Below are 26343 nucleotides of genomic sequence, written 5' to 3' on the forward strand. Positions count from 1 at the left end.
GCCTCATTTGATGGAGCCTTGTGCATCAGTGAACATACTTCATTATTCCAATGTTTCTTTGTAAAATCAGGAAATGGCTCATGAATAATGCAAAGTAGAGGTCAATGAACTGAGAAGTGAAAGTGTTTTTTTTTTACACCCATGAAATGTGTACCCGTTTGTGCTGTTCTGAACACTAAATTAACCTTGGTAATGGAGAAATGCACTAAGTGACCGTGTGTGGTTCACTACAAACATCAGTGGGACCTGGGAGGCTGAGGTATGGCTGGACACTGCACTGGTAGTTAGACCAGTAGTCAGAGCCAACACTGGGAATGTATTTCACTTTTCTGCTCTATTTTTTTTTTTTTATAACCTCCGTCACTCATCTTGTCTCTTCCCTACAGTCTCTTCATCCTTCTCATCATCAGCTTTGTGTTTCCTAGGCTCAGGACCCCCTGCAGACCAGACAGTGGTCATTGAGGAGTTTCGCTACCTGTCCCAGAAGATATTTGTGTCCGTCTCTGTCTTTGCTGGGTTGGGAATCCTGCTGGGAATTGTCTGCCTCACCTTCAACATCTACAACAGCAATGTCAGGTACAAAAGTTCACCAGACATCGATCAAGTTCATTTAAAGTTGCATTTTCAATATTTTTATTTGAACAATGGCTCAAATACCTATTTCATATATGTGAAAGGGCAAACCCTCCAGAATTACTACCAGCACTGCAGTTCTTCTCGGGTTGCGTTTTAGCATCTTTTAGCTCGGTTTTGGTTTTATGGCCCACAAACTCTGCTCTCATCTTCCTTGTTTCAAGCTGCAACAGGCTGTTTTCAGTAATAAAAAAAAAACCCAGCATACACTACCTTTTTAGCAGCAAACAGCAGAGACATGAAGCACTAGCGTAAGTTCAGTCAGGAAAACTATACTCTTGCACCCCCTAAGCCCATAGTTTATTTCTCATACATCTGCCTCACTCATTATTTCCTTGCAGTCATTGTTCGAGGCTGTCAATCATGATATCAGCTGTTTAGATCAGCTAGTCTCTTCTATCCAATAGCACAATGACATGGTTAGCCGATCATCTTGCTGCTGTCTCTTTTAAATATGATTGTCTCTCTACCTTCAGTACGTTCATGCTGCTGTTACGCACCTCTCCATCTCCACCCAGTCTTCATCTCATCAGCCACCACCAGTGTCTGGACTCCATGGGGGGATTCATCTTGCTGCTGCTCAGGGCAGATGCCCCTCCATTACAAATCTCCCTGTAGAGTCCAAGCACCAAAGCCGCTGAAGACTTTATCATCACATATCATCTGTTAATAATAAACTAGTATATTTTCTTAATCACACTTGTCTTTCCTGATTGAAATAACGTTACAGACTAGCTGGTGAACATAGCGGAGCATTTACCGTGCCCGGTGATCACACCGGTTGGAGTTGCGGATGATTCACCCTCCAAAGACTGCGGCAAGAACACGGCCACAATCTTTGCCCCTCTTGTATTGGCCTCGAGCATCTGAGGGAAGGCCTTTTAAGGACCTGTGCATGAATTGCATCATACCTCGTGTAGTGAGGACTTCTAGGCTAGCCAAGGTGGAACCCCTGATGGGTCATGCTGGCTTCCCCTTGTAGGGCAGCTGACTCCAGCCCAACCTATCCATTCCAAGCATCAGGCCAGAGATCACAGGTGCTCCCTCCATGTAGAAGACTAAGTCTGACAAAACACATTATACACTTTAAGAAGCATTCAGGTATATGTACTAAAATACTAAATGTGTTAACATACACAAAAATGTAATGTAACAAAAATATGAAATTGTCAAAATTCAATGAAGTTGCACAAATTATTAAATTTTTTTTAAAAACTTTTCCTTATTTAATTGCACTTAGATGACAATTGAATAGTGTAAAATGGATATAATTTAGGTAGAGTTCGGTAAAAATGTATTGATGTGTCCCGGGCCTAACTGACAATGTCACAAGTTAGTTTTGTCATAGTCTAAACAGCATGCTGTAATCTATGAGCCTTGGTTTTCCTATTGTAAACTACTTTACAGGACCTACATTGCCAAGGACAAAACCACACCTTTAATTTGGGAGTGACTTAATCTATTTAGTATTTACAGCGCTCAGTCTGCAAGTTGTGGTAAATCCTAAAAAGGCATATGTGAGGCAGACATTTGAATCCAGACTTACTGCAGTTTATATTTCTGACAAACGGCTAATATTCTGGACTGACAGTCTGACTCTGACAGCAGGAGGATGACTTTGAGGAGCTTTGTGTGCCTGTTGGTGCACTGGGAAAGCCTGTGACAGACCATTTCTACAGTGAGGACCTAATGTCTTCACTAGCAGAAAAACAATGTTAATACTCCAAAATTAGGGTAGTCAGCTGCCAGTTGAAAAGAAAGATATGAAACTAATTGGAATGTCACTTGATGCATAGCCACTGAAAGTAGTCGAAGGGTTAGTGATTAAAAGAGTTCAGCTGAAATGGTGATTCTAAGTGTTAACTGTAAGCTGTTCAAGTGTCAGTTGGTACGTAAGAACTGACCAGTCGAGATATCAGTTGGAGTGTAAGGAGCTTATCAAACTGTCACTACCGGCGCAGCCGCTTCAAAGACACCATGGCAAAGCACGTCAGCTAAACAGCTCAGTGCGCCTGTGGAGTGGGGCCATGTGCACAACCATGCAATCAGTTGTGTTAATGGAAAAATGTGGTCTTTCTCTCCGTTTCTCTACATGACACCATCACGGCATGAAATATAAATTCCCTCTTCCCCCTCTCATACTCCCTAGCTCTCTCACAGTCCAACAGGTAACTGGCTAGCCAGCCCTACCACATCTACCAGCATTAAACTAGGAAGGAAGTGGTAAAGTAGTGAAGCCCGCCTCTTGCTCGATTTGATTGGCTGCCTGGGCTAAGTGTGACATTGACAAGCAGTATGACTGTGGATTTGCACTGAAAAGTTGAGAATATTTTAATTTGTCTTAAAACCACTAGAAAAATGCAAAGTGCTGCACAAGAGAGGAGCACACACCAGGCGTTCTGTCCTATAGGAACAATGGTTTAGAGTTTGGAGTGATCAGCCCCTTAGACGTGAACGTATTTTAACTGTCAGTTGAAGAATAAAAGTGTCAGCTTTGACATGTTAGGTCGGAGACGTACTTTTTAAACATGCGACACATGTTTCTGATTACGTACACAACTAAAGCTCCAAATGGACACCGGATACACAAGGCAGTAACATTCACACACAAAATTGTCGTTAACGGCATATCTCCAGCTTGAGTGGTAAAAGCATTTGAAGGGTGACCCATGAAAGCACATGAAATGTCAGTACGAGATAACTGAGTGATTCTCTTGTTGATTTGAGGACCAAAATTCAAAAACAAAATATGTTTTATCCTATATCTTATATGAAATAGTTTAAGCTTTCTCCCAGGCAGCCATTGTTATCCATTCCTTTCATTTAATGTATGAACATCAGTCTACTGAAAACCTGAAACCTGCTAGTGTTTAGTCTTTCACAGTGAACATAATGTCTGCTTGTATTAATGTAAAAGGCAATTTATTGCTGCATAGTAAATGTGGTGCAGACTTTATACATATACCTTCCCTTACAGATGCTTTCTTACACATCAGTGGTGAAACTTTGATGAAATAATGTGATAGATGACCCTATCTCAAGCTAGTCTCAAGTCATTTTAAAAGTGCACTGGAATGGTGTAGGATATGTCTCAAAGCTTTGGTTTAAAAAAAAAAAGATAATATTGCATAACTTTGTCAAGGAGGGTAAGTGTCATCAGAAGTGAACACACTTTGAAAGCAGTTAAAGATGAATTCCTGAAAGCTTGTAAAATGTCAGCTGAAGAGTAAGGGATGAAAACTGTTACAATGATAATGTGTAAACTGCTGAAACCATTGGAATTCAGTTGAAACATAACTGATGTAAGCAGTTGAAATTTCAGTTAAAGTGGAGGTGCTGGAGACGTTTTGATTGTGTGCAGCATAAGCATAATTAAATTGTCTGTTGAAGTGTAAGACCTGAAAGTATTTGAAGTGTAAGTTGAAGAATAAAGTCCGTGTCAGTTAAATTGTAAGCGATTTAAGCACTTGAAACTTAAATTCTTGTGTAAGACACAACTAATATGTCTATTGTTGCTTTGAGGACCATAATTTCAAAACAATAAACTATCTATTTATTCTTTATCCTACCTCCATTCTTATCCATTCCTTTCACTACAGTATGGTCTATTGTTTGTGTATTTGTCTGTTAATGATTATGTTTTTCTGCTTTTGTTTCAGGTACATTCAGAACTCTCAGCCCTACCTTAACAACATGACTGCAGTGGGCTGCATGATGGCTCTGGCTGCTGTCTTCCCTCTGGGCATCGATGGCCTTCATGTCCACAGGAGGCAGTTCCCCGTGGTCTGCCAGGTACATTTTCAGAGTTGCTCAAACCATAGTCTCCATGATGTCACCCATATGTTTCTGAAGAGCGTTGTGAAGCTCAAAGTTGGTGGCTCCGGCAATCGCCATCTTGGCAGTGATGACACATCCTAACTCACAGCTAATCTAAAAATGGGCAGAGGAGACAGCTAGCAGCTAGCACCCACCTGTCACTTCAAGCGAACATGCCCTCAATTATTATGCTGAACTTTATGACTTAAAATAATTAAAATGGGTGAGTTGAATAACAATTACACAAAACATGTTTGATATTTTGGAGAATCTGAATAAAAACATGATTGCGTCACGAAATGCTAAAGAATAGACAAACCATGTTGACATAGACATTTTCACTTTACAGCAGAAATAAACATGTTTACACCCTGGTACATAAGGTCTCTATAGCTAATATCCCTCCTCATGACAACTAAACGGAGGGTGATTGTTTTTTATAAAACTCATCTGCTTAGATTACATTCAGGCTTAAAGTTATGTTTATTAAAGGGTGTGTTTGCTTTAAGTGAAAGGTGGGTACTGTCTCAGGTCGCCTGCTGCTAGCTGTTTGCTCTGATGCATCATCTGGGACGCCTCAGCTCCACCAACATTCCACCTATTTGCCAATTTATGGATTAGCCGGCAGTAAGGCTGTGTCGTCAATGACAAGATGGCAGCAGCCGGAGCCATCTACTTTGATCTTCACAACTGCCCTTCATAAACCTGCAAGTAATGTCACAGACACTTCATCAATATTTTATACAGCTTCTGGTCCAAAACAGTAGAGGTACAAGAGCATCATATTTTGAAGCTTAGTGCAACTGACCAAGTCTTGGTATCGGTTGAGTTGGGAGTGAGAATGTGTTGTTCCAGCACAGATTGTTGTTTTTACAACATGTTAATTAGTGAGTATTAATGTTGCACGGATATTATATTGATATGGATCTTCTCATTTCACTCTTGGAAGGAAGCAAAGTGTATATAACTTTGAACTATTCCTTTAAAGCAAATAAGGGTAAAACCCTGTTAGAGTTAACATATGCTCAACACGGCTCATCTTCTCTGATATTCCCATAACGTGTGAATGCTTGTCTTTGTCCCAGGTCAACATGGCCACGACATGAAAGAAGAATTAAAACGTGCCCAGTTTAAACAAATTCCTCCATACCTCCCTCACACTTTCCTCTCGTAGATGGGGTGGATGTGGTTGGATGTCCTCTTCTTCTTCTACTGTTTATGGGTGGATTACAGACATGCAAGCCTCTTGTGTCAAATGCTGACCAAACTATGGTGTAGCTGAGTTTATTCTTTTGAATAGAAATGTTCTATTCTGTTGATAGAAATGTCCCTTAATCACATTTGTTTTGCGAAATGTCAAATGTTCACTTAAAATTTGCCTGACAATAGCTATGGTGTTCTTGCCAGCAAATGTCTGTATTAGGGAGTTGTTTAATATACCCAAACCAATCAGTAAGTACTGATCTATTTGTCTCGCCATTGTCAGTTTCACTTAACATGGGAGCTGGGGTACTGATTGCTAGAGAGATGTGGGGGGTGATCACAAATCTGGACCCTGGCTTAATGCCATTTGGACATGTCAGAAATCTGAATGTTTACATTTTTTGAGGTAGAAAACAGAGTTCTGACCATAAAATGCATAGAAGTCAGAAATACCAGTGAAATATTGGTGAATCAGTCCAGTCCCAGTTAACATGTCTGTTATTGTTATTATTGTATTGTTGGTATGTCATTATATCACTGTGAACTGCTGGCTACCGTTACATAAAGTGTTATTTCCACAGAAAGGAGATCAGATCCAAAACAAAACTTGTTTAATTTCCACAAATATTCGGTAGTTTAAAGACTTTAAGCTCTTACCTTTCCTCATGTTGTCAGTCTTCTGATTCTTGTCCACCACGGTAAAGGCAGACATACAGCTTCACTGCTGTATTACAGAGTTTAAGGTAAGAGATAGCAAGCCATAGAGAAGGTTATTTTCATTTCAAGGTAATTTCTGAAAGGCTATTAAACTCAAACAGGGATTAATGATGGAGAATGACTGATTAATCTGTTTAAGATATTAATCAATTTAATTATGAAATATTTCATTGATTTTCTTCTCTGCTAGTTTCGGCTGTGGCTGCTCGGTCTGGGTTTTAGCCTCGCTTACGGCAGCATGTTCACCAAGATCTGGTGGGTCCACACGGTCTTCACCAAAAAGGATGAGAAGAAGGACAAGAGGAAGGTAAACGTAGCAGGGATTTAAAGCAATGGATTTACGAACAATTAAGTCCACCCGGAGCGTTTCTGCCAAGCCAAGGGGGGTTAGGCTTTGCTTAATCATCATCCCCTTCAAGGGCAAGCTCCCCTGCCAATGATGATGTATTCCCCAATCATGTGTTATCTTTTTACATTTACTCTCTGCCCACCTTCAATAGTTGGCCCACAATGGGATAGCTCGCCGTTGAGCATTCTGTAGCATCTATTTGTCGTGTGGCTTGGCCAGTGAACTCTTTCAATCTGCCCTAGTTCTCCATCCTCGACCCCCCCCCCCCCTCCTCCCTCTCCTGTCTCCGCTATGGGACACGTCAGACATGATGTCTTAGATCGGACACTCCTGCTGTGAGGCAAGAGCAGAAATCTTCCCAGCAGAGAGATAACTATTACTGATTGTGAATATCCTTAGTTGGGTAACCCTATCAGTTGGGATTATTCTATCAAGGGGACTCTGTCAAAACTGGTTGAGTTCCCTTTAACTCACGTAATGCCCATGCCATGGCTGCTGTAGCCCATCTCTCTGAGGGTGGAGAAGACACAAGGGGAACTTCTGTTTCTGTAACAACTACATGTTGTAACAATCAGTAATGGATGAACCTAAATGTTGACAAAGTGTGGAGTAAATTTGGTGGTGGCAACAAGAATCTAGCGAGTGGTGACTGAAGAACAGAGTTGATATCCTGCAGAGTGATGAGCTTGATGGAATGCAGCTGTGGGTAATCAGAGGTAACTGGGAGCCAGGAGAGGAGCTCCCGACACACGCCATACAGACACAGATACCCATGCACGGGGGAGGGGAAAAAAACCTTTGGCTCTAATATTTTCTCTTTCAATTTTCCGAGTAGAGAAGTGAAGACAACATTGAGGACGTTAAAAGAGGGCTCAGCAATTTGAGCAATCACAGGGGCCACATTGGCAAGAGAAAAGTCCCCTTAAACCGGTAGAAACCTTGGGCAGAACCGGGCTCTGTCTGGGTGGGCATTACCTTTGCAAACTTCCGGCTCACTGTGATTGTGATTGATAGTCTTCTATTCAGTCATTCAAGGCAAAATAGAAGTTACATGAATTAAACTCCAGGTCTACAAGTAAGTGTGTAGCCCCCCATAACTCTATATTGTAAAGTAAATGAAAAAATTAAGCACAGTATGGGCTGATCAAGTCTGATACATCAACCTCGTTCTTAGGTGGTCCTATCAATTGAGGAAATTTGACCCTGAACTTATAATCAAAACCTATTACATTGGTACAGTCCCAGTTTTAGGGAAAGGGATAAAAAGTTAGATAAAAATGAAACATAACTTGGACCATACACACAAAGGTATGCTTTCTCAGAAGCATTTTCAAAAAGTATATTTTTATTTTACAAAAAAGAAGGCTCCAAGGATGAGACTAAGTGGTTGGTTTGGCAAATGTAAGTTAGAAACGTGCCCGAAGAGCAACTCACAGCCCCGTCCCTAAACTTTTCAATGGGAGTTATTGAAACATCTATTTTCAATGTTATCAATGAAGATTCTGCATAAATAAGAATATTCTCTCCAGCTGAATAACCATAAATCTTTGATCTAATGCAAGAAAATCTATAACCACTTTATAGTGATCTGTTTCCACTAAATGTTTCTTTCTTTAAAGCTGAATACATAAAGGAACACCTTTATTTATTGACTGAGTTGTGCGTTCTCATGGCCTCTTTGTCTCTTTTCCTGTCATGGCGCAGTGCTTTGATGGCAGATTGAATTGGCTTCAGTTAGTGATGGATCACTGTTTTCTCGTCCAGCTTAGGCAAGTCTATTTATGGCTTCATAACTCCCTCCCTCACAAAATCAGAAAGAGAGGAATTGTGCCTATTCCTGATCCCTTGCCATGCTGCTGCAGTGACCATCACCTCCCTGTTTCCCAGCAGCACTTGGAACCATGGAAACTCTGCGCTACTGTAGGTGTTCTGCTCAGCATCGACATCCTGTCTCTCATGATCTGGCAGATCGTGGATCCTTTACATGTCACAGTGGAGGTATGACCTATCCATTCATTTTGTTATTTATTCGTAACTGGGCTAAAAAGAGATTTTAAATCTATTACCTTAAAGTATTTGGTCTGTCTAGTTAATAGCATGATGTATGACAAAATTAAAATGTCAATGATTACTGCCAAAATGAAAATAGGAACCCCTGATAATGTTTTGGTGTACTCCTAAACTAACACTGCCATAACGAACATACAATTGAAATGGACTTTTCATCAGTGGTGGGCCGTCAGGGCCAGCAAGGCCTTCTCTGCTGGCCTAGACAGAATCACAAAGTTATAGCTATTTTATAATTGAATCATTTTTCATAAATACACTACATGTATTATAAATATTTTTCCCATTATCTTATTTTCTCATTGCACAGCTACTGTCTTCCTCAGTTGCTCTGCTTCCAGTGCAGCTTGTTTTAAGTAGAGCTTTTATCCAATCAGATTTCACCTCTGTGTCTCTAGGTAAGAAGAGAGGCCCGAGGCCCGCCGTTCCAGTTTAAGTAAATTGGGACGATATTGTTGATTGTCATAGTCTTCAACCAATCAGATCTTTAGTTTGACATGTTGGGCGTATTCTTTGACGTGTCAGAGCCTGCTAGCTGTCCTAGCCATACGTGATTGGTCAGTGGGCTAGCGTGACATGTTGGGCAGTGACAATCCCAAAATCTGCTGCCTCTCTCCAAACACCAAGACGCTCAGTCGCAAATAAAACGCATTCCCAGCCATAAAATGTGCAACGCCTCTCTGACGCTGTCAGCCAGGAATACTGTTCATACAAATCTTTTTCCTGGCTGGGTCAGGGCTGCTAGCTGTGGGGTTGGCCGGCCTTTTCTTACGATGTCCAGCTTTTCCTTAAATTTCCTTCTCGAGAAATCCGTTTCTCCTCCTCCAGCCATTGAGTGTTAAAAAAAACAAAGCTAGGTAAAAAAAGAAATAATCTACACCAAGCGAAACGCTAAAAATGTCATGTCAATGTCATAACTTCTTACATATCTTTCAACTTGAACTCTTACTACTAATACTAAGTTCTGCTAGCTAGCTTCAGCGTCACAACAGTCTTGATCCCGGCGCACGTTATTACTGAGCTGCACGTTAATGCTGGCGTACTTGTAGACTACCTTGGCAGCTCTGGCACATCAAAGAATACGCTCAACATGTCAAACTAAAGATCTGATTGGTTGAAGACTATGACAATCAACAATATCGTCCCCATTTACTTTAATCTGCAAAGGCTTCCTAGTGGGCCTTGGGCCTCTCTTCTATAGAGACAGCATAGAGGTGAAATCTGATTGGATAAAAGCTCTCCTTAAAACATGCTGCACTGGAAGCAGCGCTGCAGGCTGGAAGCAGAGCAACTGAGGAAGACAGTAGCTGTGCAATGAGAAAATAAGCTAATGGGAAAAATAATTAGAATGTAGTGTATTTATGAAAAATTATTAAATTATAAAATAGCTATAACTTTGTGATTCTGTTTAGGCCAGCAGAGAAGGCTTTTGCTGGCCCTGACGGCCCACCACTGTCAAATTGTTATATTTTGATTCAAGTCTGAATCTGCAATGTAATCTCCCTGTCAGGTAAATGTAGTACTACATGATCTTCTGAAGTAGAAGTACACAGTGAGTAGTGTACAGTTGAGTTGCATATTTGTTAGTGCTTTTGGGGCCTTTTGTAAGATATTTTGGGGTACAATGACTTACAATAGTAACATAATTGAATATATTTACTATCTAATTTTCATAATAAATCTATATTTGTTTGGGGCCCTTACAGTTGGGCCCGCATGGCCAGGTTGTCTACCTTCCCTTAGGGTAAAGTCTGCTCCTGGTGTTTTTTCCTGAACCAAACTGTATTTCTGGTGTTATTATTTGACAGGTGTAGTGCTCCTGATTCAAGGAAGCTCAGTGTTGAGTAAGAAGTTGTTTGTATGATCGGTTCTCCAGAAAGCTGCAGGCAGCAACACCACAGGCCAAACATTCGACCGTTCTGAACAGACACCGCACTCGTAATTTTCGAACATTTCCAATAAATGTTTCATGAATGGCAGGATTCTATCAGGCTTCTTTTGTGAAATTTGGTATTTGGTGACATTGGACGGATTGGGGTGAGAATGTGTCAACACACATTAGTGACCTTAAAAACGAAAAATATTTTTTTAAATTTGCAAATATTTAGCATTTTTATTAGGTCTGGGCAAGTTAACGCGTTATTGTTGCGTTAACACACTAATTAATTAATGCCGACAATTATTTTATCGTGTGTTAATGCAGTTTTTTTTTTTATTATTAAGCGGACATTTTTAACACAAGAACCGGGCAGCGAGCGGTGAACAGCTGTTTGTGTGGCATCTCTTCCGTCTCTTCCCGTTTCCTTCACCTACATTCCCCTGGGTCCTAAGTCCCTCCTTGTACAGCTTCTTATCACCCTCTATGTACCAACTTACATTTATAACAAATACCACACATATTACGGTAATCAGCGTTGCATATGTGTCTGACCAAAATACCAAAAAAAGCAAAAAAGAAATGATTCATTTGAATTATTTTTTGAGTTTTTAAAGTTTTTTTTGTTTGGAATATGTATAATAAGCATATCATTTATTTATCGCTACTGAGAATTTAACAAACATAAAAAAAATTTAAAAAAACATGACTTAGATAGGTTTGCAGTTTTCAAGGTGTATATTTCAAATTGCATCTATTACACACATGAAGATGAAGTTGTGAACACCGGCTGAATATCTATTATCAGAATCATAACTGTTATAACTGATACTGTGTAAAGGGAATTCTGCTATTAAAAAGCACCTTATTTGTTTAAAATGTTTGCAAACCAAATGTTATTGCACTTTTGTTCATATAGCAGTACTTTTTAAATAAAAGTGCGCAATACACTACTTTTGAATTCATTATTGAATTTTGCGCATAACAATCATGCGATAAAAAATTGTTGCCCAGCACTAATTTTTATATAATAAATGAATGAATAAAATAAATTTGCTGTCATTTGACTTATCTATTACTCAATTAATTAATTCGACACATTTTCATTTTGGCATGACCAAATGTATTTAACCTAAATTTAAATTGATTTTGTCATGCATGTTTACTGTTAAAGTTGTAGTGTATTGCTGTTCTTTACCTACGGGTTCATGTTGATTGTATGTAAGCAGAAATTCACCAGGGAAGCCCCCAAAGGAGACCTGGATGTTTTGATCCAGCCTTTACTGGAGCACTGCAGCTCAGAAAAGATGAACACATGGCTAGGTGAGTAGCAATCAGTGTAACATATCATTTGGAAAATGTAAAATAACCGGTATTGGCTTTTAAGATGTAAAACTTTGTACTGTGAGAACTAACTCTACACCCTCTTAAAGTACTGTGTAAAATGAGCAGCAGTACAAACAGTTCCATAATTTCTCTCAGCTGTTATCTTGTTTCCTCTCTGCAGGTGTGGTCTATGGTTATAAAGGTTTACTGCTGCTGCTTGGCATCTTCCTGGCCTATGAGACCAAGTCCATCTCCACAGAGAAGATCAATGACCACCGAGCTGTGGGCATGGCCATCTATAATGTTGCAGTGAGTACAGTTAGTGTGTGTGTGCGTGTATTTGTGTGTATTTGCCAAAGACTATGACCTAAAGAGCAACTTGCAGGTTAGAGCCCCCAGTAAACAAAAATGATGTAGCCACCAGATTGTTTGAAAAATATATACATAGATATGTGACATCTGGAGTCGTTTTTGTAAGACGTCTTTATTTCGGCATTAAAAAAAAGTCAAACCGGAAGTGATGTGGGCTGAGGGAGCCTGGCCAGTTAAATATGAATTAATATGGATCACAATGCTAATTTTAATAATGAAGAGGTTGAAAATAGTCATATGCATATGTTAGACCACACTCTTTTAATTCACTAACAAGGACCACTCTAATAACGATATGGGTTTCAAATGGTTTATTGCATGATGGAATGAGAGGGTTAGATTTAGGAAGCGTAAAGGGGTCGTGAGATGGAGGGAAATAGGCTAAGGTTGTCATAGCTCTGCCATTTCTATCCTGTCACTCTATCTCTCACACACCTAATCAGCTCATTCAGTGCACCTGCTAGTCACACCCACCTCATCACTCTCACCTGCTCACTCTGCTGCACCTACTATTTAGACCCCAGTCTCACACACACTCACTGCCAGATCGTTCTCCGCATTTATGCCTGACCTTCCAGTTTTTATCCTCCGAACTGATGTCCCGTTGCCCACCCTGCCTGTTTGGACTTCTCCGCCTTGCCTCTGCCCCGGTAAACAATTCGGCCTTCTGTCCCCGACCACGAGATTCTGCCTCTGCTTCCTCTGTATTCTGTCTGCCTTCTCCCTTGACAGCTTGGCGTTCCACCGTGTGGGATTCTACACCTGTGCATATCCAAGACCATTACCTGTTGTGTGTTCAGTTTAGAATAAAGCTTCGATTTCAACTATCCAGCGTGTTTGTCGTACTGCTTCTGGGTCCTTACCACACCCGTTACAAAGGTATGGGGGTCGAGAGATGAAGGGATGTAGGGTTAGGGATGGAGGTTGAGGGATGAAGGGATGCTGGATAAGGGATGGAAGTCGAGGGATGAAAGGTAAGGGACAAAAGGATGTAGGGAAGAAGAAACAAGGAGGTAGAGGGAGTCGTGGAAAGAAGGTTGAATGGGAGCAGTGAGGACCGCTGACATCCATTGACTGGTTGGAACGGGGGGAGTGGAGACTCTTGAGGAGGGGGCCGTCTCTTCAGAATCTCTGGTCATGCAGAGTCCCCAAGAGACAGCTTCATGAAGACAGGTGCCGGTTGGCATTTCTGTCGTTCAGGTTGGAACGGATGTAGGAGAGGTATGCAGTGAAATACCAATGGCCAAATGATGTAATCAGGGATTCTTGACTTGAAGCGGAGGAGGCGGCTCCGATGCAAAATTAATGGACTGAGTAAAACTCGGGGATATTCCGGATCTGGATGAAATATAGCGGAGGCGGTGGTAAAACCAGGATCGCATGGCTCCTTTGCCGACTGGCTGATCTTGAGCTTATTTAGTCGCGGATGGATTCATATGGACTTAGGTATGAGTCTAGTTGGAAGAGGTAGATGGGCTGAGGTCGACCAGATTGGTTGGTCTTGCTGTGTTTGAGGTGATAGACGATAATTCCGTTAATTCTGCTTTTGTAGACCCGTATGGTGGAAGACTTGATCTTGAAGAGGGAATGGGCGAATGTAATGAAGTTTGTAAGGGTCAGGATGTCGAGTGATGGGTTAACCACGGTTAATATTTATATAGAAAAAGTGTGTGGCAGCTGGACTAATGTGTTTGTCAGTAGCGTGCCTCTCTGCAGGCCCTGTGTTAGTCTGCAGACTTGGTCTATCACTTCGAATCCTTCATAAGCACAGCCTCCGTCATCAGGCACTTTGACTTTTTCTTCGACCTCTCCTCCTTCGTTTCACACTGCTAAAAAAGCTCAGCCGTCTTTGTGCTGAGGCTCACCTCCAGCCCAATTTGTGGACTTAAATTAGGGTGAAGCCAGCTGGTGGGCTCTGCAGTCCACGGTGAGTCTACCAAGTGACGACACCACCGCATGCATGAGGCTCGGCAGCATGCCCAGAAAACACAAAGGCCATGTCAGAATTTGTCACAGATGCATGTTCCACATTAGACACTTGTATGTTGACACATACATGCACTAGTTTCTGTTGGTTTGTAAAAAGGGATACAATGATTACTTGATTTATTGTTAAAGTCAATGGACAGAAAATTAGTCAGCAACTATTTTGATAATCAAATAATTGTTTGAGGCAATATCACTTTCAATGCCAAATGTGACCTTGTTTTAGCTTCTTGGTAGTGGAGATTTGCTGCTTTTCTTTGTCTTGTCTTTCTTTGATTTCGATTTTTAACATATCAACATTTTTAATAGAGATTTCTTAAATTTGGTTATTAAAGTGTTGTGCTCAGGATATGTAGTGAGCACGACATTTTACAGTTTGAAAATGAACTTGTCACTGCTATGAAAGGAAGGCAAAGGTTCTAAATCAACGCAAACATATTTATTGGCCAACACGATATATTTGTTATAAGCGAATAGCACATAATATTGGCTATTTGATTAATCATTTGGGCTTCAATATGCAGTAGCGCTGCTTCTAAAATTCCTTTGCGTTCAGTCCGTCTGAAAGTGTAGGCAGAAAAGATATGACTGTGACCAGGTTTCTAAAGGATTTTCAACTGCTCAGTGTGAATAACTCTGACATTCTTCCCTCAAGTGTTCTTCAAAGACATCACTGCTCTCTGTGTCTATAATTGGCTGGGCCTGTTCGCTCTGTCACACCGCCAGATAAATTGTTCAGCTTTTTAATGTGTGTCCTAGAACAAGAAGTCGTTTCACTGCAACCAAATATCACTCGACAAAACGCAAAGTATCCCTCTCTGCATGGCAATTTAATAGACAAATGAGGCAGCTACTGTTTTGAAATGCCATTCTCTTTCCAGCCAGGCACACACACACACCCTTAAAGTGCCATTATAATGAACAACATCTCCAGTACGGCTGATTTTGTAATTTTCATTCATGTTGTTGTATTTTCATTTATCTCTGAGCATTATCCATTATGCACTGAACCCAGTTGAAGACTTAAATGTGTGGGTGAAATTGAAATTGGTACAGGGAAAGAATCATGTGTTTCCTCTCTTCTTCCTGCTTTGGTCTGATTTCATCAATGAGTGGCCTGTCATCCCCTCTCTCTCTAAATCAAATTAATAATGGTTAGCTGTAGGATCTATTTATGGAATCTTCTAAATACTTCAGATTTCTTTTAAATATCTGCCTGTTCATTTTGGAACCAGAAATAGTCAATAATTCTATTTCTCTCAGTGAAAGTAGTTCCAATAAATACTGTGCAGAGTAACAAAGATACAGGTCTGTATCTGGGTGATTGATTGATTGACCCGGAACTTAAGTCAGATGTGTGGCATCTGATAAGGCTTGATCCTGGGCGCCCTTCATTGGACTGTTTCTACTGACTTGTGACTTGACGTGGGCTGGTCTTAAATGACTCAAGACTTGACTAAACTTGTCTTGACAGAATCCAGACTTCCTGACTTGACATTTCACTTGGGCACATGTTAGGATAGAGGTAAAAATAAAGTCTTTCTATATCACAAGTTGAATACAGAATTACTAGTAGAACTGTCCCTGCTTAGCCTACTGCCACCAGGATCTGCATCAGTATAAGTGGCAAAAAATGGATGGATGTCCTCCAAAGTTGTCTCTGTAAAGGCTGCAGACTGTGTGGAAACGCTTCGTCTCCAACAATGACAGTGGTTCTCTCCTCAACGAATCCCCCAAGTGCACAACAATGCTATTTGTGCCAGTGAGGTGGTTGAAATGAATTGGATGAACTGTGTGTGAGCAGAGGACAGGATTGTGTTTATGCGTCGCTGTGTGTGAGTAATGACACAGCAGAGAAAACATGGCTGGTGCTGGTGTCGGCCTGCTGCTTCCATTTGCCAGTCTAGATGGGATTTTTCAGCTTTTGCACAGAGATGACTGATGTTTATCAATATGTATTGATTTCCAGCCTCACCTTCACCTCTCATGTTTCATTGGATGTTGTGCTTCTCTTCCTGCTGCCTTTTGGATTAAACTTTGTTGGTATGACAATACTGAAACTAGCTTTGTCAGATCGACCGCACATACCACAATTATATAATCAGCAATTAAACAAGTAACAAATGAAATTCAACAAATTACAATGCCATCCTTATTGCAGATGGATGGTGAAAACTGTGTTTTGGAGTCTTCAGTTATATTCAGTTGTCTGTTTTCTATAAGTAGCTGTTATGTTGGAGGAACAACACTATCATAAATTGAGAAAATATGTTTGGCTTTTGCAATTAGGATAACATTTATTCAAAGTTCAACATAACCCAATAATAACAAAAACTAGAAGAAATTCAACGATAAAAAAAATATATTATGAATGCCTACACAAGAAGAAACACTAGATGGCAACATTATTCAGCTTAGCCATCTAAAGCATTAACAATTCAACAAAGATCATTCACCAGAAAGGTTTTAAAACATATTTTGGGTTTATTAGAACATGCGTCTTATTTGAGTTGTTTTGGCCATCATCTTTATCAGTTATGATAATATTGTGCTCACTAAAGTAATTGCTGAGATCTGGGAGTACAGTGACATGATGTCCAACAGGTCAAGAAAGCCCAGTGGACAGACCATTCAATTTGATTTGTATAACCCGGTATCACAAATCACCAGAGGTGGGCCGTGCATTTCATACCTGGGCCTTCAGTGCTGTCCTACTACAGTTGAACCACCTCCTATTAACCTCATTATGACGGCAGCATGACGGGATGTTTCGTCATTAACGGCAATGCATATAGTCAAAATCAATGTAATTAACACAATGGCAAGAACAAACTCGCAAAAACCAGTCGCATATATTTATATGACAACAAAGCAGGTAGAATAACATCAAACCCAAATAACACGATTATTCATGATTATTCACATCAGAGGGAACAATATCAACCATATAATAAAAACGACACAATAGAAAAATGAACACAGTAGTTAACGCTACTGCAGATGTAAAAACAAAAGCACTTCACTTACCAAAGCTGCTGTTCACTTAAAGACAAAGTCCATCCTCCTTTCTTTGATTACAAAGAGTTTAACACCACGGTTGTCACCACCTTCCTTCCGGATTCATGGATGCCAGTGAAGACAGTCGAGCCTCCCCAATTGTACTTCTTTAATACGTTTTAATGCGTTTGAGGGCTGAAAAATGTCCGCTCAACAGAGGCAGCAGATATTGGGATCATCACCACCAAACATGCCAAAACGCTAAAAATGTTATGTCACGTAAAAACCTTTAAACTTTAAACTTTAACTCTTACTACTACAAAGTTCTGCTTGCTAGTTTCACAACAGTCAGACTAAACCACTGACCAATCAAGCCGCACGTTAATGCTGACGTACTTGTAGGCCAGCTAGCAGGCTCTGACACGTCAAAGAATACGCCCAACATGTCAAACTAAAGATCTGATTGGTTGAACACTATGACAATCAACAATATCGTCCCCATTCACTTAAAGTGCACATGGATTCACTTGTGAGTCTGCAGGCCTCGGGCTTCTCTTCTTACCTAGAGACACAGAGGTGAAATCTGATTGGATAAAAGCTCTACTTAAAACAAGCTGCACTGGAAGCAGAGCAACTGAGGAAGACAGTAGCTGTGCAATGAGAAAATAAGATAATGGGGGAAATAATTATAATACATGTAGTGTATTTATGAAAAATTATTAAATTATAAAATAACTATAGCTTTGTAGCTCTGTAGGCCAGCAGAGAAGGCCTTGCAGGCCCTGACGGCCCACTACTACAAATCACAAATGTGCCCTTAAAGGGCTTTACAATCTAAATAAACAGGCACTTTATGTTATCTAAACTAGGGCTGCAGCTAACAATCATTTTCAACATCGATGACTCTACCAATTAATATCTTCAATAATCAATGAATCAAATTGATCTCTACACTACGACAGTAAAACACCAAAAGATGACCATCACAACTTTCCAAAGATATAGCAAGCAGGTAAATATATGCAAGTATTTACTCTTATCATGGCAGCACATCAGTGTCAGTGTTTCAATATTGATTTATTTTAAGAATAAAATTGATTTGGTCCGTGTGGTTGCAGAATGCTGTGCTTTTTTGACTTGCAGGCTCACGGTGACCTGACAAGTATGCGGTGTCATTTTCTATCATAAAATAACTAAAGGTGTTGTTTCTATCCACCGTTTTCCTCAGGTGCTGTGTATGATAACAGCTCCAGTCACCATGATCCTGTCCTCTCAGCAGGACGCCTCCTTCGCCTTCGCCTCCTTGGCCATAGTCTTCTCGGTCTACATCACTCTAGTGGTTCTGTTTGTCCCCAAGGTAAAAGCAGAGCACTGTCCTCCTCATCATATCCTCCCTGTAGATTACAGCAGAAAGTTCAGATGTAATGGATTGCCTTTCATCAGGGATCTAAGTCATCTGGGCTAGAACAATATATCACATAAAGACTTGTAGATTGGCTCAGCCTAGCATGTGTCAGCATCAATACCTGCTCAAGTCTCCAACAGTCTGCTATGCTTTCACCATGCTTGTGTGGTTGTGTGTATTCATTTGCTCTGACCCTTCTTGTGACCAGTCTGATTATGCATTAATGCATTAATTACTATAACAGCCTCCATTCTTCTGGTTGTTTTTTTTCCACCAGGGATTTGCACCCATTCAGCCACAAGAGCATCAGTGAGGTCTCATTGAACAAACAATGTTTTAATCAGGGAACTAAATTGGTGTTGTATTTTTGTTTTGGACGGATTTTTTTTTTTCAGAGTGAGATGAGAAGGTGGTTATTAATGTATGTGTTAAATGCACAATCTCTTAGATCACTTAACTCATGATTCAAACCGTCCTTTGTAAAGATGCTTTGCAGTAACTTAGGTTTAACTTTGACATCCTCTACTTACCAAGTAGTTGAACACACATATAGTCCAAATGGCCATTACATCAGAACTAAACATTTTGAGAAACATGCTGTTGTGTTTTGAATTGAATGCAATGTGACGCACTAAATTCAGACTTTTATTATGTAGAGTATATGGAAACATGGAGCGTATAGTGTAGTCCAGGATAGTTTGGATGAAATACTGGCTGGGTTCAGGAGAGCTGTGTAGATAAACAGAAATCAGTGACTGAATACAGGACATGCTGATAAATCTTCTGCTTAAATGTGTCCAGGGTTTTTAGACTGATGGCAGCAGCTCAAACAATGACTCACTCAGCAGTTTTCTCTCTGTAAGGGAGTGGGTAGCAGCTCTTATTTTCCAAAATGGAAGCCAACTATTGTCCATAATTGTATAACTATTCAGCAACAGGAATGTATGGCTATTTATCCAGATTATAAGGCATTTATAGTATCTCATAGTAGTCATCCAAACAATGTTATATATCAACATTAGAGATTGAGAATATGGCTTTGTGAAAAAACAGACATTTAATCAGAACACAAATCAAAAGCAGTTTTAATATTGATTTATTCTGTAAATCATGTCAAAAATGCCCCATAATGCACTAGTTCCTGCTTCTGGAATGTAAATATTTCTTAATCTTCAAAGAGAGTAAATTGTTTCATTAATGGGTGAGTATTTATTCAGATTTAAATGGTATATCTTATAAGTATATCTTGAAAAAGACACTTAATGGACAATGATGGAGAAGCAGTGTATTTTGTGAGCTGATAATTTGACATTAGAAACATAAAACGTATATTTATTTGGTTCCAAAGCATCTGGATGTAGAGTACAATCATTAAAGATAACACAATTGCGGAATAAAAATGTGAACGAAAAATGATATTATAAATATACGTATATTAAACCAGCTCAGATGAATAAGTAGAAGAGCTAAGCATCAACAAGAGTGTGAGTCAGAAAGTATAAATGTGTACAAAACATTTAGTCCTTTACACCATAGATACATTGTCTTAAAATATACAATTAGACAATAGAAAAATCTGAAAAAACTATCAAATATAATAAGAATAGTATAAAATATGAATAGGATAAAAAAAGTTCATTACATTCAAGTACAACCGTCCACAGTGAAGGGTCCATGAAATTGCGCAAGCAGGGTTAAAATAAGGTTGTTCAAACTTAGACTCAAGGTGAAAAGTTAAGTATTTTGTCACCCCACATATTCCTATTGTGGTTATTCTAAATGATGACAAAGACCTGGGCCCAGTAACCAATAATGATAACATGTATTCAGGTCTCAGAAATATGCTAAGCACATTTATATATCATTATTTAAGCTCTAAAGGGGTCAGTCCAAAAACTGACCCCCGATGAACTCCGTCAGTGACTGGTGAGCATTCATAACAAGTCTTGCATGTATAGAAAGGATAACATGTGCATGATTTGTAGATGCGGCGTCTGATCACACGGGGTGAGTGGCAGTCCGATGCCCAGGAGACCATGAAGACCGGCTCGTCCACCAATAACAATGACGAGGAGAAGTCCAGACAGCTGGAGAGAGAGAACAAGGAGCTCCAGAAGATCATCCAGGAGGTCAGCCAGGTCCTTTCTCTTTTCACTCACATCGTATTAGGATTCAAATATATGTCCAGAAGATAACATAGAATTAAGATTTCGATCTTGACTTTGTAAATATGAATTTTTCAATATATGATAAAACAAACAAAAAAAGGCCTCAAAGCCTTCCTCAGCGGACAGAATTGGCTCAGTTGTCATATCTATTCATACTTCACATATCACATGATGACAAGGCATCTCTGTGACTTTTCTGGTTTCTTTGATCAAACTACTACATTCAAAAACTACCAGTAGCACATATTTAATATCATTTACTTTGAATGCATTGTGTGGAGACAGATATCTTGACAACATATCTCAAAACCTGGGAAATGAAATCCTAACTATTGTCAGGGATTGATACCACTAGATGGATGTGAATTTGGGTAAACCGACCCGTTAAGCCATGTTTAGGGAGTCAGTCTGAAACATGTCTTTTCACACAACTGCTTTCAACAATCAAACAAATGACACCATAAGCCTACCATAAACCAGTCTTCAGGATCAGAGGACTTGTCCCTGGAGAAGATTGGTGAGTTGTTGTCACTATTTGTCCCCTCAGAAAGAAGAGCGTGTGTCTGAGCTAAGAAACCAGCTGTCTGAGCGACAGGCCCTGCGATCAAGGAGAAGAGCGTCCACTGTCACCAATCAGAACCACAGCTCCTCATCCAATGCCATTCCCCAGAGTGACCCGCGGTCCCTGGCCCCTCCTCCGGGCTACCCCACCCCCATCTCTGACATCCACCCCATCCCTCCGTCCTTCGGCAACTCGTCCAGCCTCTACCTGCCGGACAGCAAGATCAGCCGAAATAACTGCCACACCAGCCATCTGCAGCTGCTGTACAAGTGAGGTGGTGGTGAACATTGGGGGGGACGAGGACAGTAATGATGTTCACAGCTACATGGAGATGGAGAAAATGAAGTATGAACATAGTTTGAAAAATAAATCAGTATCTGTTGGAGCAGCTGACTCCAAGACCCCTTCCACCAATCAGCTGATGCTGGAGGATAACCAGTTTTTGAGCAGATCAACATGTTATTGTTTTGTTAATGATACAATTTTGTATTTAATCTGCCACTGATTTATCATGTGCCATCCAGAGTCTGAGAAACGACCGCTATCAGCTTAGCCCTGGCCTCCTTAGCTACAGGTGCTAGCCGTTTCCCATTGTAACACTGCTCATTACAATGGTAGCAGGTTAACCATCGGGATTTATGTCAACTTCTAAAACTAAATGTTCTTGCCTTAAGATTAAAGAAAGACAAGCTCTTTAGTTTAAGTTATATATTTATTTATTGGACTCTATCAAGAGCAATACGCCACCCTCCAAAAGCACTAGAGCTAAAGTGTGTTTGTGTAGCATTAGCCTCAGTCTTTTAGCATGATACCATGTAAAAGTGCATATTTAAGACTCCTTTAAACAGGGCTCTCATTTTGAAATGAAACAGCCAGAAACAATTTAAAATATTAGAGTAAAAAAGCAAGCTACAGCTGACAAAATCTGCCAGCCACGGTTGTCATTTTAGCTCATAAAATAGATGGACTGCTTTGTTAACTTATGTGTGAAATCACAGTCCCAAGAATTTTGATGGTAAATCTGCTAACGTTATCATTGAGAACTGCAGTGCCAGAATTGAAAGACGGACATAGCAAGAGTAGCTAATGGGGTGTGGGGCTTAGCAAAGAGTCCGCTGGAGACCAAGATGCTATGGCCAAGCATTTATCATATCTGTACCTTACAATATTGCCTCCTAATGTGTCTAGATAGTGCTATGTACTGTATTAAGAGGCTGGACGACAGGACAGACTTCATGATGATGTCAGTTTTGTGACAAAGTAACTGATTGTATCCATAAAGTAATTTGTCATTTTAGCTCCTCTTGTTGAATGTTTGATGGTTTTTATATTGTTATGAGTCTCTGTTCAAAGAGACTACTGAGTCATTGTACATAGTTGTGTGTTCATGCTAAACTCCTCACTGTAGATGAACGTAGTCCTGTAGATTTAGGGCTGAATAGAAAAGTACACTGCTGTCATCGGTCAGGTAGTTACTGTATCAAGTGTTGTGACTGCCACCCTGAAGTAGGCTACAAGCATCAGTTCAAACACCTCTAAGTGTTTAATGTTAGACTGCAGTTGCGTGTGGGTGTACAAGAAAGACAGACATAAATACAATGGACCGCTTTCAACTGACAAGGCTTAAATGTCAAACCTAAAGCTAATGCAGTTAGTTTTATTGGTATCTATTCAACTTTTTGAAGTTGTTCTTCAAGAGCTGAATTTTTTACATGTCGTAATGAATAAGTGAGTAAGAAAAATGTGACTGTTTAAAGAGATATGAATTGAAAAGAAGGTACACAGTGCATTTTAAATTCTGTTTTTTATTTCACTTTCATCTGTCTGTGACAGCACATTTAGGGACTGAGGTGAAACAAAGCAGCGCTGTTTCAACCCACAGTATCAAAACCTCTCTGACTTTTATTTCATGCGCCAAACACAGCCCCCTGAGTTTTGTCTTTATTTGGTAAGAGATCATGCTGGCACGTCTGGTCATTCTTTTGGCACTGACGTGAGCCAAGGGGACAACTATCAGCCAGTGAAAAAGAGATGTAAATCTGGCCTAACGGGAGCATGTTAACGTTTCCTAAGAGGGGGACCTGTTGATTCTTGTGGTCCTCCACAGGTCATACTGACTTCATTCAAATGTAAATAGTAAATTCAATAGAAATTCAAATAGAATCAGCACCATATGGACTAAGGGTCTGATCAGACCCTTGATCAGCAATGTGCACGAAGGAATGAGTGCTGACGTTAGCTTAACCCAAACCATGAACTGTAGGCTACCTAATAGTTAACAGTACAGCTTAAATGAAAAGGAAATGAAAACACCTCACCCCTGAAATCTCACTGATTTGCCTCCTGCAGTTTTCTGTTTACATCATGGTAACTAGGGTTGGCACTTAGCAACGCCAATTTTACGCTCATTGAAAACAATGATAAACGCCACCCCAGGCTCCTAAAATGCCCTCTGTCTGATCAAGGCTTCAGGGCCCGCCTCCACATGCCAGACGCTCTGTAGAAACCGCCAATCTGGGATTGTTTGAGGATGCTTTAGCCTTTTTTCAATGAGACACTTTGGTTGCTTCTGATGCGGAATATATTTAAAGTAAAAATGTCGGCCGGCGAGGAAACATCTTGGTGAGTCTATCGTTTTGTTCAGATTCAGATCCACTTTATTATCCACACGGGGATATTCCTTTTGTCCAGTGCTCCAGACATGAGGACAACATAAAGTCCACAGTAAAAACAATAGCATAACGTACACAGTAAGACCACAACATACTCATACACTTTTGATGACGCTCACCCAAAGTTTAACATTTTTAAACCGTCAGCGACCAGAAAGAAACGCCAAATATGAAGCGCTCAGCTCAGAATAGACATTCAGCACCTTGTGACACAGCTGGTGATTGTAGCAGAGCGTAAATACATGGCACTCCCACTGGCCTCAGGAAAACACTCTTTAATGGACACGGCCCCTAATAGTGCACGTGACCCACATTTTGGGTTCCATGACAGACTTGCTCTCTTACCAAAAGTGTCTGATCAAATCCTTCAGGGTTAGTTAGTAGGAGAGGTCATCATATTGCTTCCATTCACAAGTTCAGTTTGTTCTCTTTCTGCTGTGTTCACTCTTCTGCTTTTCTGATCTCACTTCCAAATACAGACAGGAAGACTCCCTGATACAGTTTCAATAAAAAGGTTTTCACAGTGAAATTACAGCAGGCGCTGGACTTCTTTATACATAACTTGAGAATAACAGTTAACAGAATGGGGCTTTTGGTTTCTTAATGCGTTTCTCTGAGCTTTAAGTTGTCATGGTAAAACATGGGATGACTTTTATTGTGTGACCAACATCTTTATTGAAACAACAAGACCTTATCTGGCTGCACTGTACACACACGCCTCTTCTGTTGGACTCCTGGCAGCAGCTGCTCAATAAGCATTTGCCGTAGTATTAAACACTGTAACTGCAGAAGTCACCAATGCAACCAGGACAGAAATCACAAAGATTCTAACTGTGAAGAAGGTAATGCTACCTAACCAAAACATGTTGTTTATACCTTCCAAAACTTTTACAAATCACCATTACAAACAGTAGCTACAGTTTGGTTAGATTCAGACTCAAAATGATTTAGTTGGTAACAATGCTTTCAAGAAACTAATATGACTATCAGCAGGAAACAGGAAAGGAACGGTAGTCTTTTGTGTCAAAGTCGCATTCACTCGCAAACTTCTTCTGTGGCTTTCAACTGCAATCCATCATTGACCTCAGTGAATGGAGTTTGTGACAGTTGTCAAGGAGACCTGGGGTTATGATTTTGGCCAAACTTCTGTTTCAAAGGTCAAGAATACATTTTCATAATCAATTTTGCAAGGCAGCACAGGAAAATTGCAAGTCCTACAGTATGTAATGTGTGTCCCTCTGCAGCGTCTCTCTGGGACTGCTCGGTATTTAAATTGAGGGTTCAGCTTTTGATTTGAATGTTTCTTTGTATGCAATTTATTCTCAAAAGCACATTGTCTTAAACTCTCATAACAAATATATGATGTGATCTCTACCTAAAGTATAGATTTTGTCTTGACTCTCATGTTGTCAGTGTGGTAGCACAACTTCTTTCATTAGTGTGGGTTGTAGTAAACACTTCTGAAGTGACTAACTACAGCAGATGTATGAACCATGTGCACTGTGCACTGCTCCAGCTACATTCTTTTAAAGAGACCATGTGTACAGATCTGCTGTTTGTTTGTTAAGATGTGTTTTAACTGTCGAGTCTGTAAAGCAGTGAAGATGTGATGATGTTGATACACATGACAATATGCACACTGACTGTAAATAATGATGACGTGACTTTGCATATACAAGCTGTATTTCATGTGGTACAGTATTCAAAATATATTTATATATGCTGTAATATCTGATATCAGAGATCATTTGAAATGCAAGAATGAAAATAAAACTAGTTTTTCCCAAACTATCAAAGTTCAAAGTTCAAAGTTAGCTTTATTGTCAGTTCCACAATATGTACCGAACATACCGAGGAGTTGAAAAAACATTTCTCTCCAGTCCAACATATAAACATATAAACATATAAAGTGAATACAGTGCAAATAGATAAAAAAAAAACATTTAGACAACATATAATTTAGCAGCAGTCGGACATAGAGTCTTACAAGAGAGGAGGGAGAGAGTTCAGCTTCCTAACAGCCTGGTGGACGAAGCTGTTTGAGAGTCTGGTGGTGCGAGCACGGAGGCTCCGGTATCTTCTCCCAGAGGGCAGGAGGCTGAAGAGACTGTGTTAGGGGTGGCTGGAGTCGCGCACAATCGTGGTCACTTTGCGGGTGAGGCGGGTGTCATATATGTCCTGCAGGGAGGGGAGT

The 26343-nt window shown here is 40.2% G+C and overlaps 1 protein-coding gene across 4 annotated transcripts in view; it reads left to right on the forward strand.

Moving 5' to 3' along the window:
• The window catches only part of gabbr1b (gamma-aminobutyric acid (GABA) B receptor, 1b), a 183317-nt gene extending 157363 nt beyond the window's left edge, over window positions 1-25954 (forward strand). For 3 of the 4 annotated variants that reach the window (XM_031871226.1, XM_031871228.1, XM_031871229.1), the window contains 9 exons: window positions 426-576; window positions 4293-4425; window positions 6560-6676; window positions 8606-8716; window positions 11891-11984; window positions 12169-12296; window positions 18571-18699; window positions 20733-20876; window positions 21463-25954. In XM_031871226.1, the coding sequence (XP_031727086.1) occupies window positions 426-576; window positions 4293-4425; window positions 6560-6676; window positions 8606-8716; window positions 11891-11984; window positions 12169-12296; window positions 18571-18699; window positions 20733-20876; window positions 21463-21750 (1295 nt within the window). In that variant the 3' untranslated portion in view covers window positions 21751-25954. The remainder of the gene's footprint in view (window positions 1-425; window positions 577-4292; window positions 4426-6559; window positions 6677-8605; window positions 8717-11890; window positions 11985-12168; window positions 12297-18570; window positions 18700-20732; window positions 20877-21462) is intronic. The other variant, XM_031871227.1, reaches the window with a different exon arrangement.
• Window positions 25955-26343: the final 389 nt, after the last annotated feature.

This window comes from Anarrhichthys ocellatus, unplaced genomic scaffold, assembly GCF_004355925.1.
Source record: "Anarrhichthys ocellatus isolate YVR2014 unplaced genomic scaffold, GSC_Weel_1.0 scaffold57, whole genome shotgun sequence".
NCBI lineage: Eukaryota > Metazoa > Chordata > Actinopteri > Perciformes > Anarhichadidae > Anarrhichthys > Anarrhichthys ocellatus.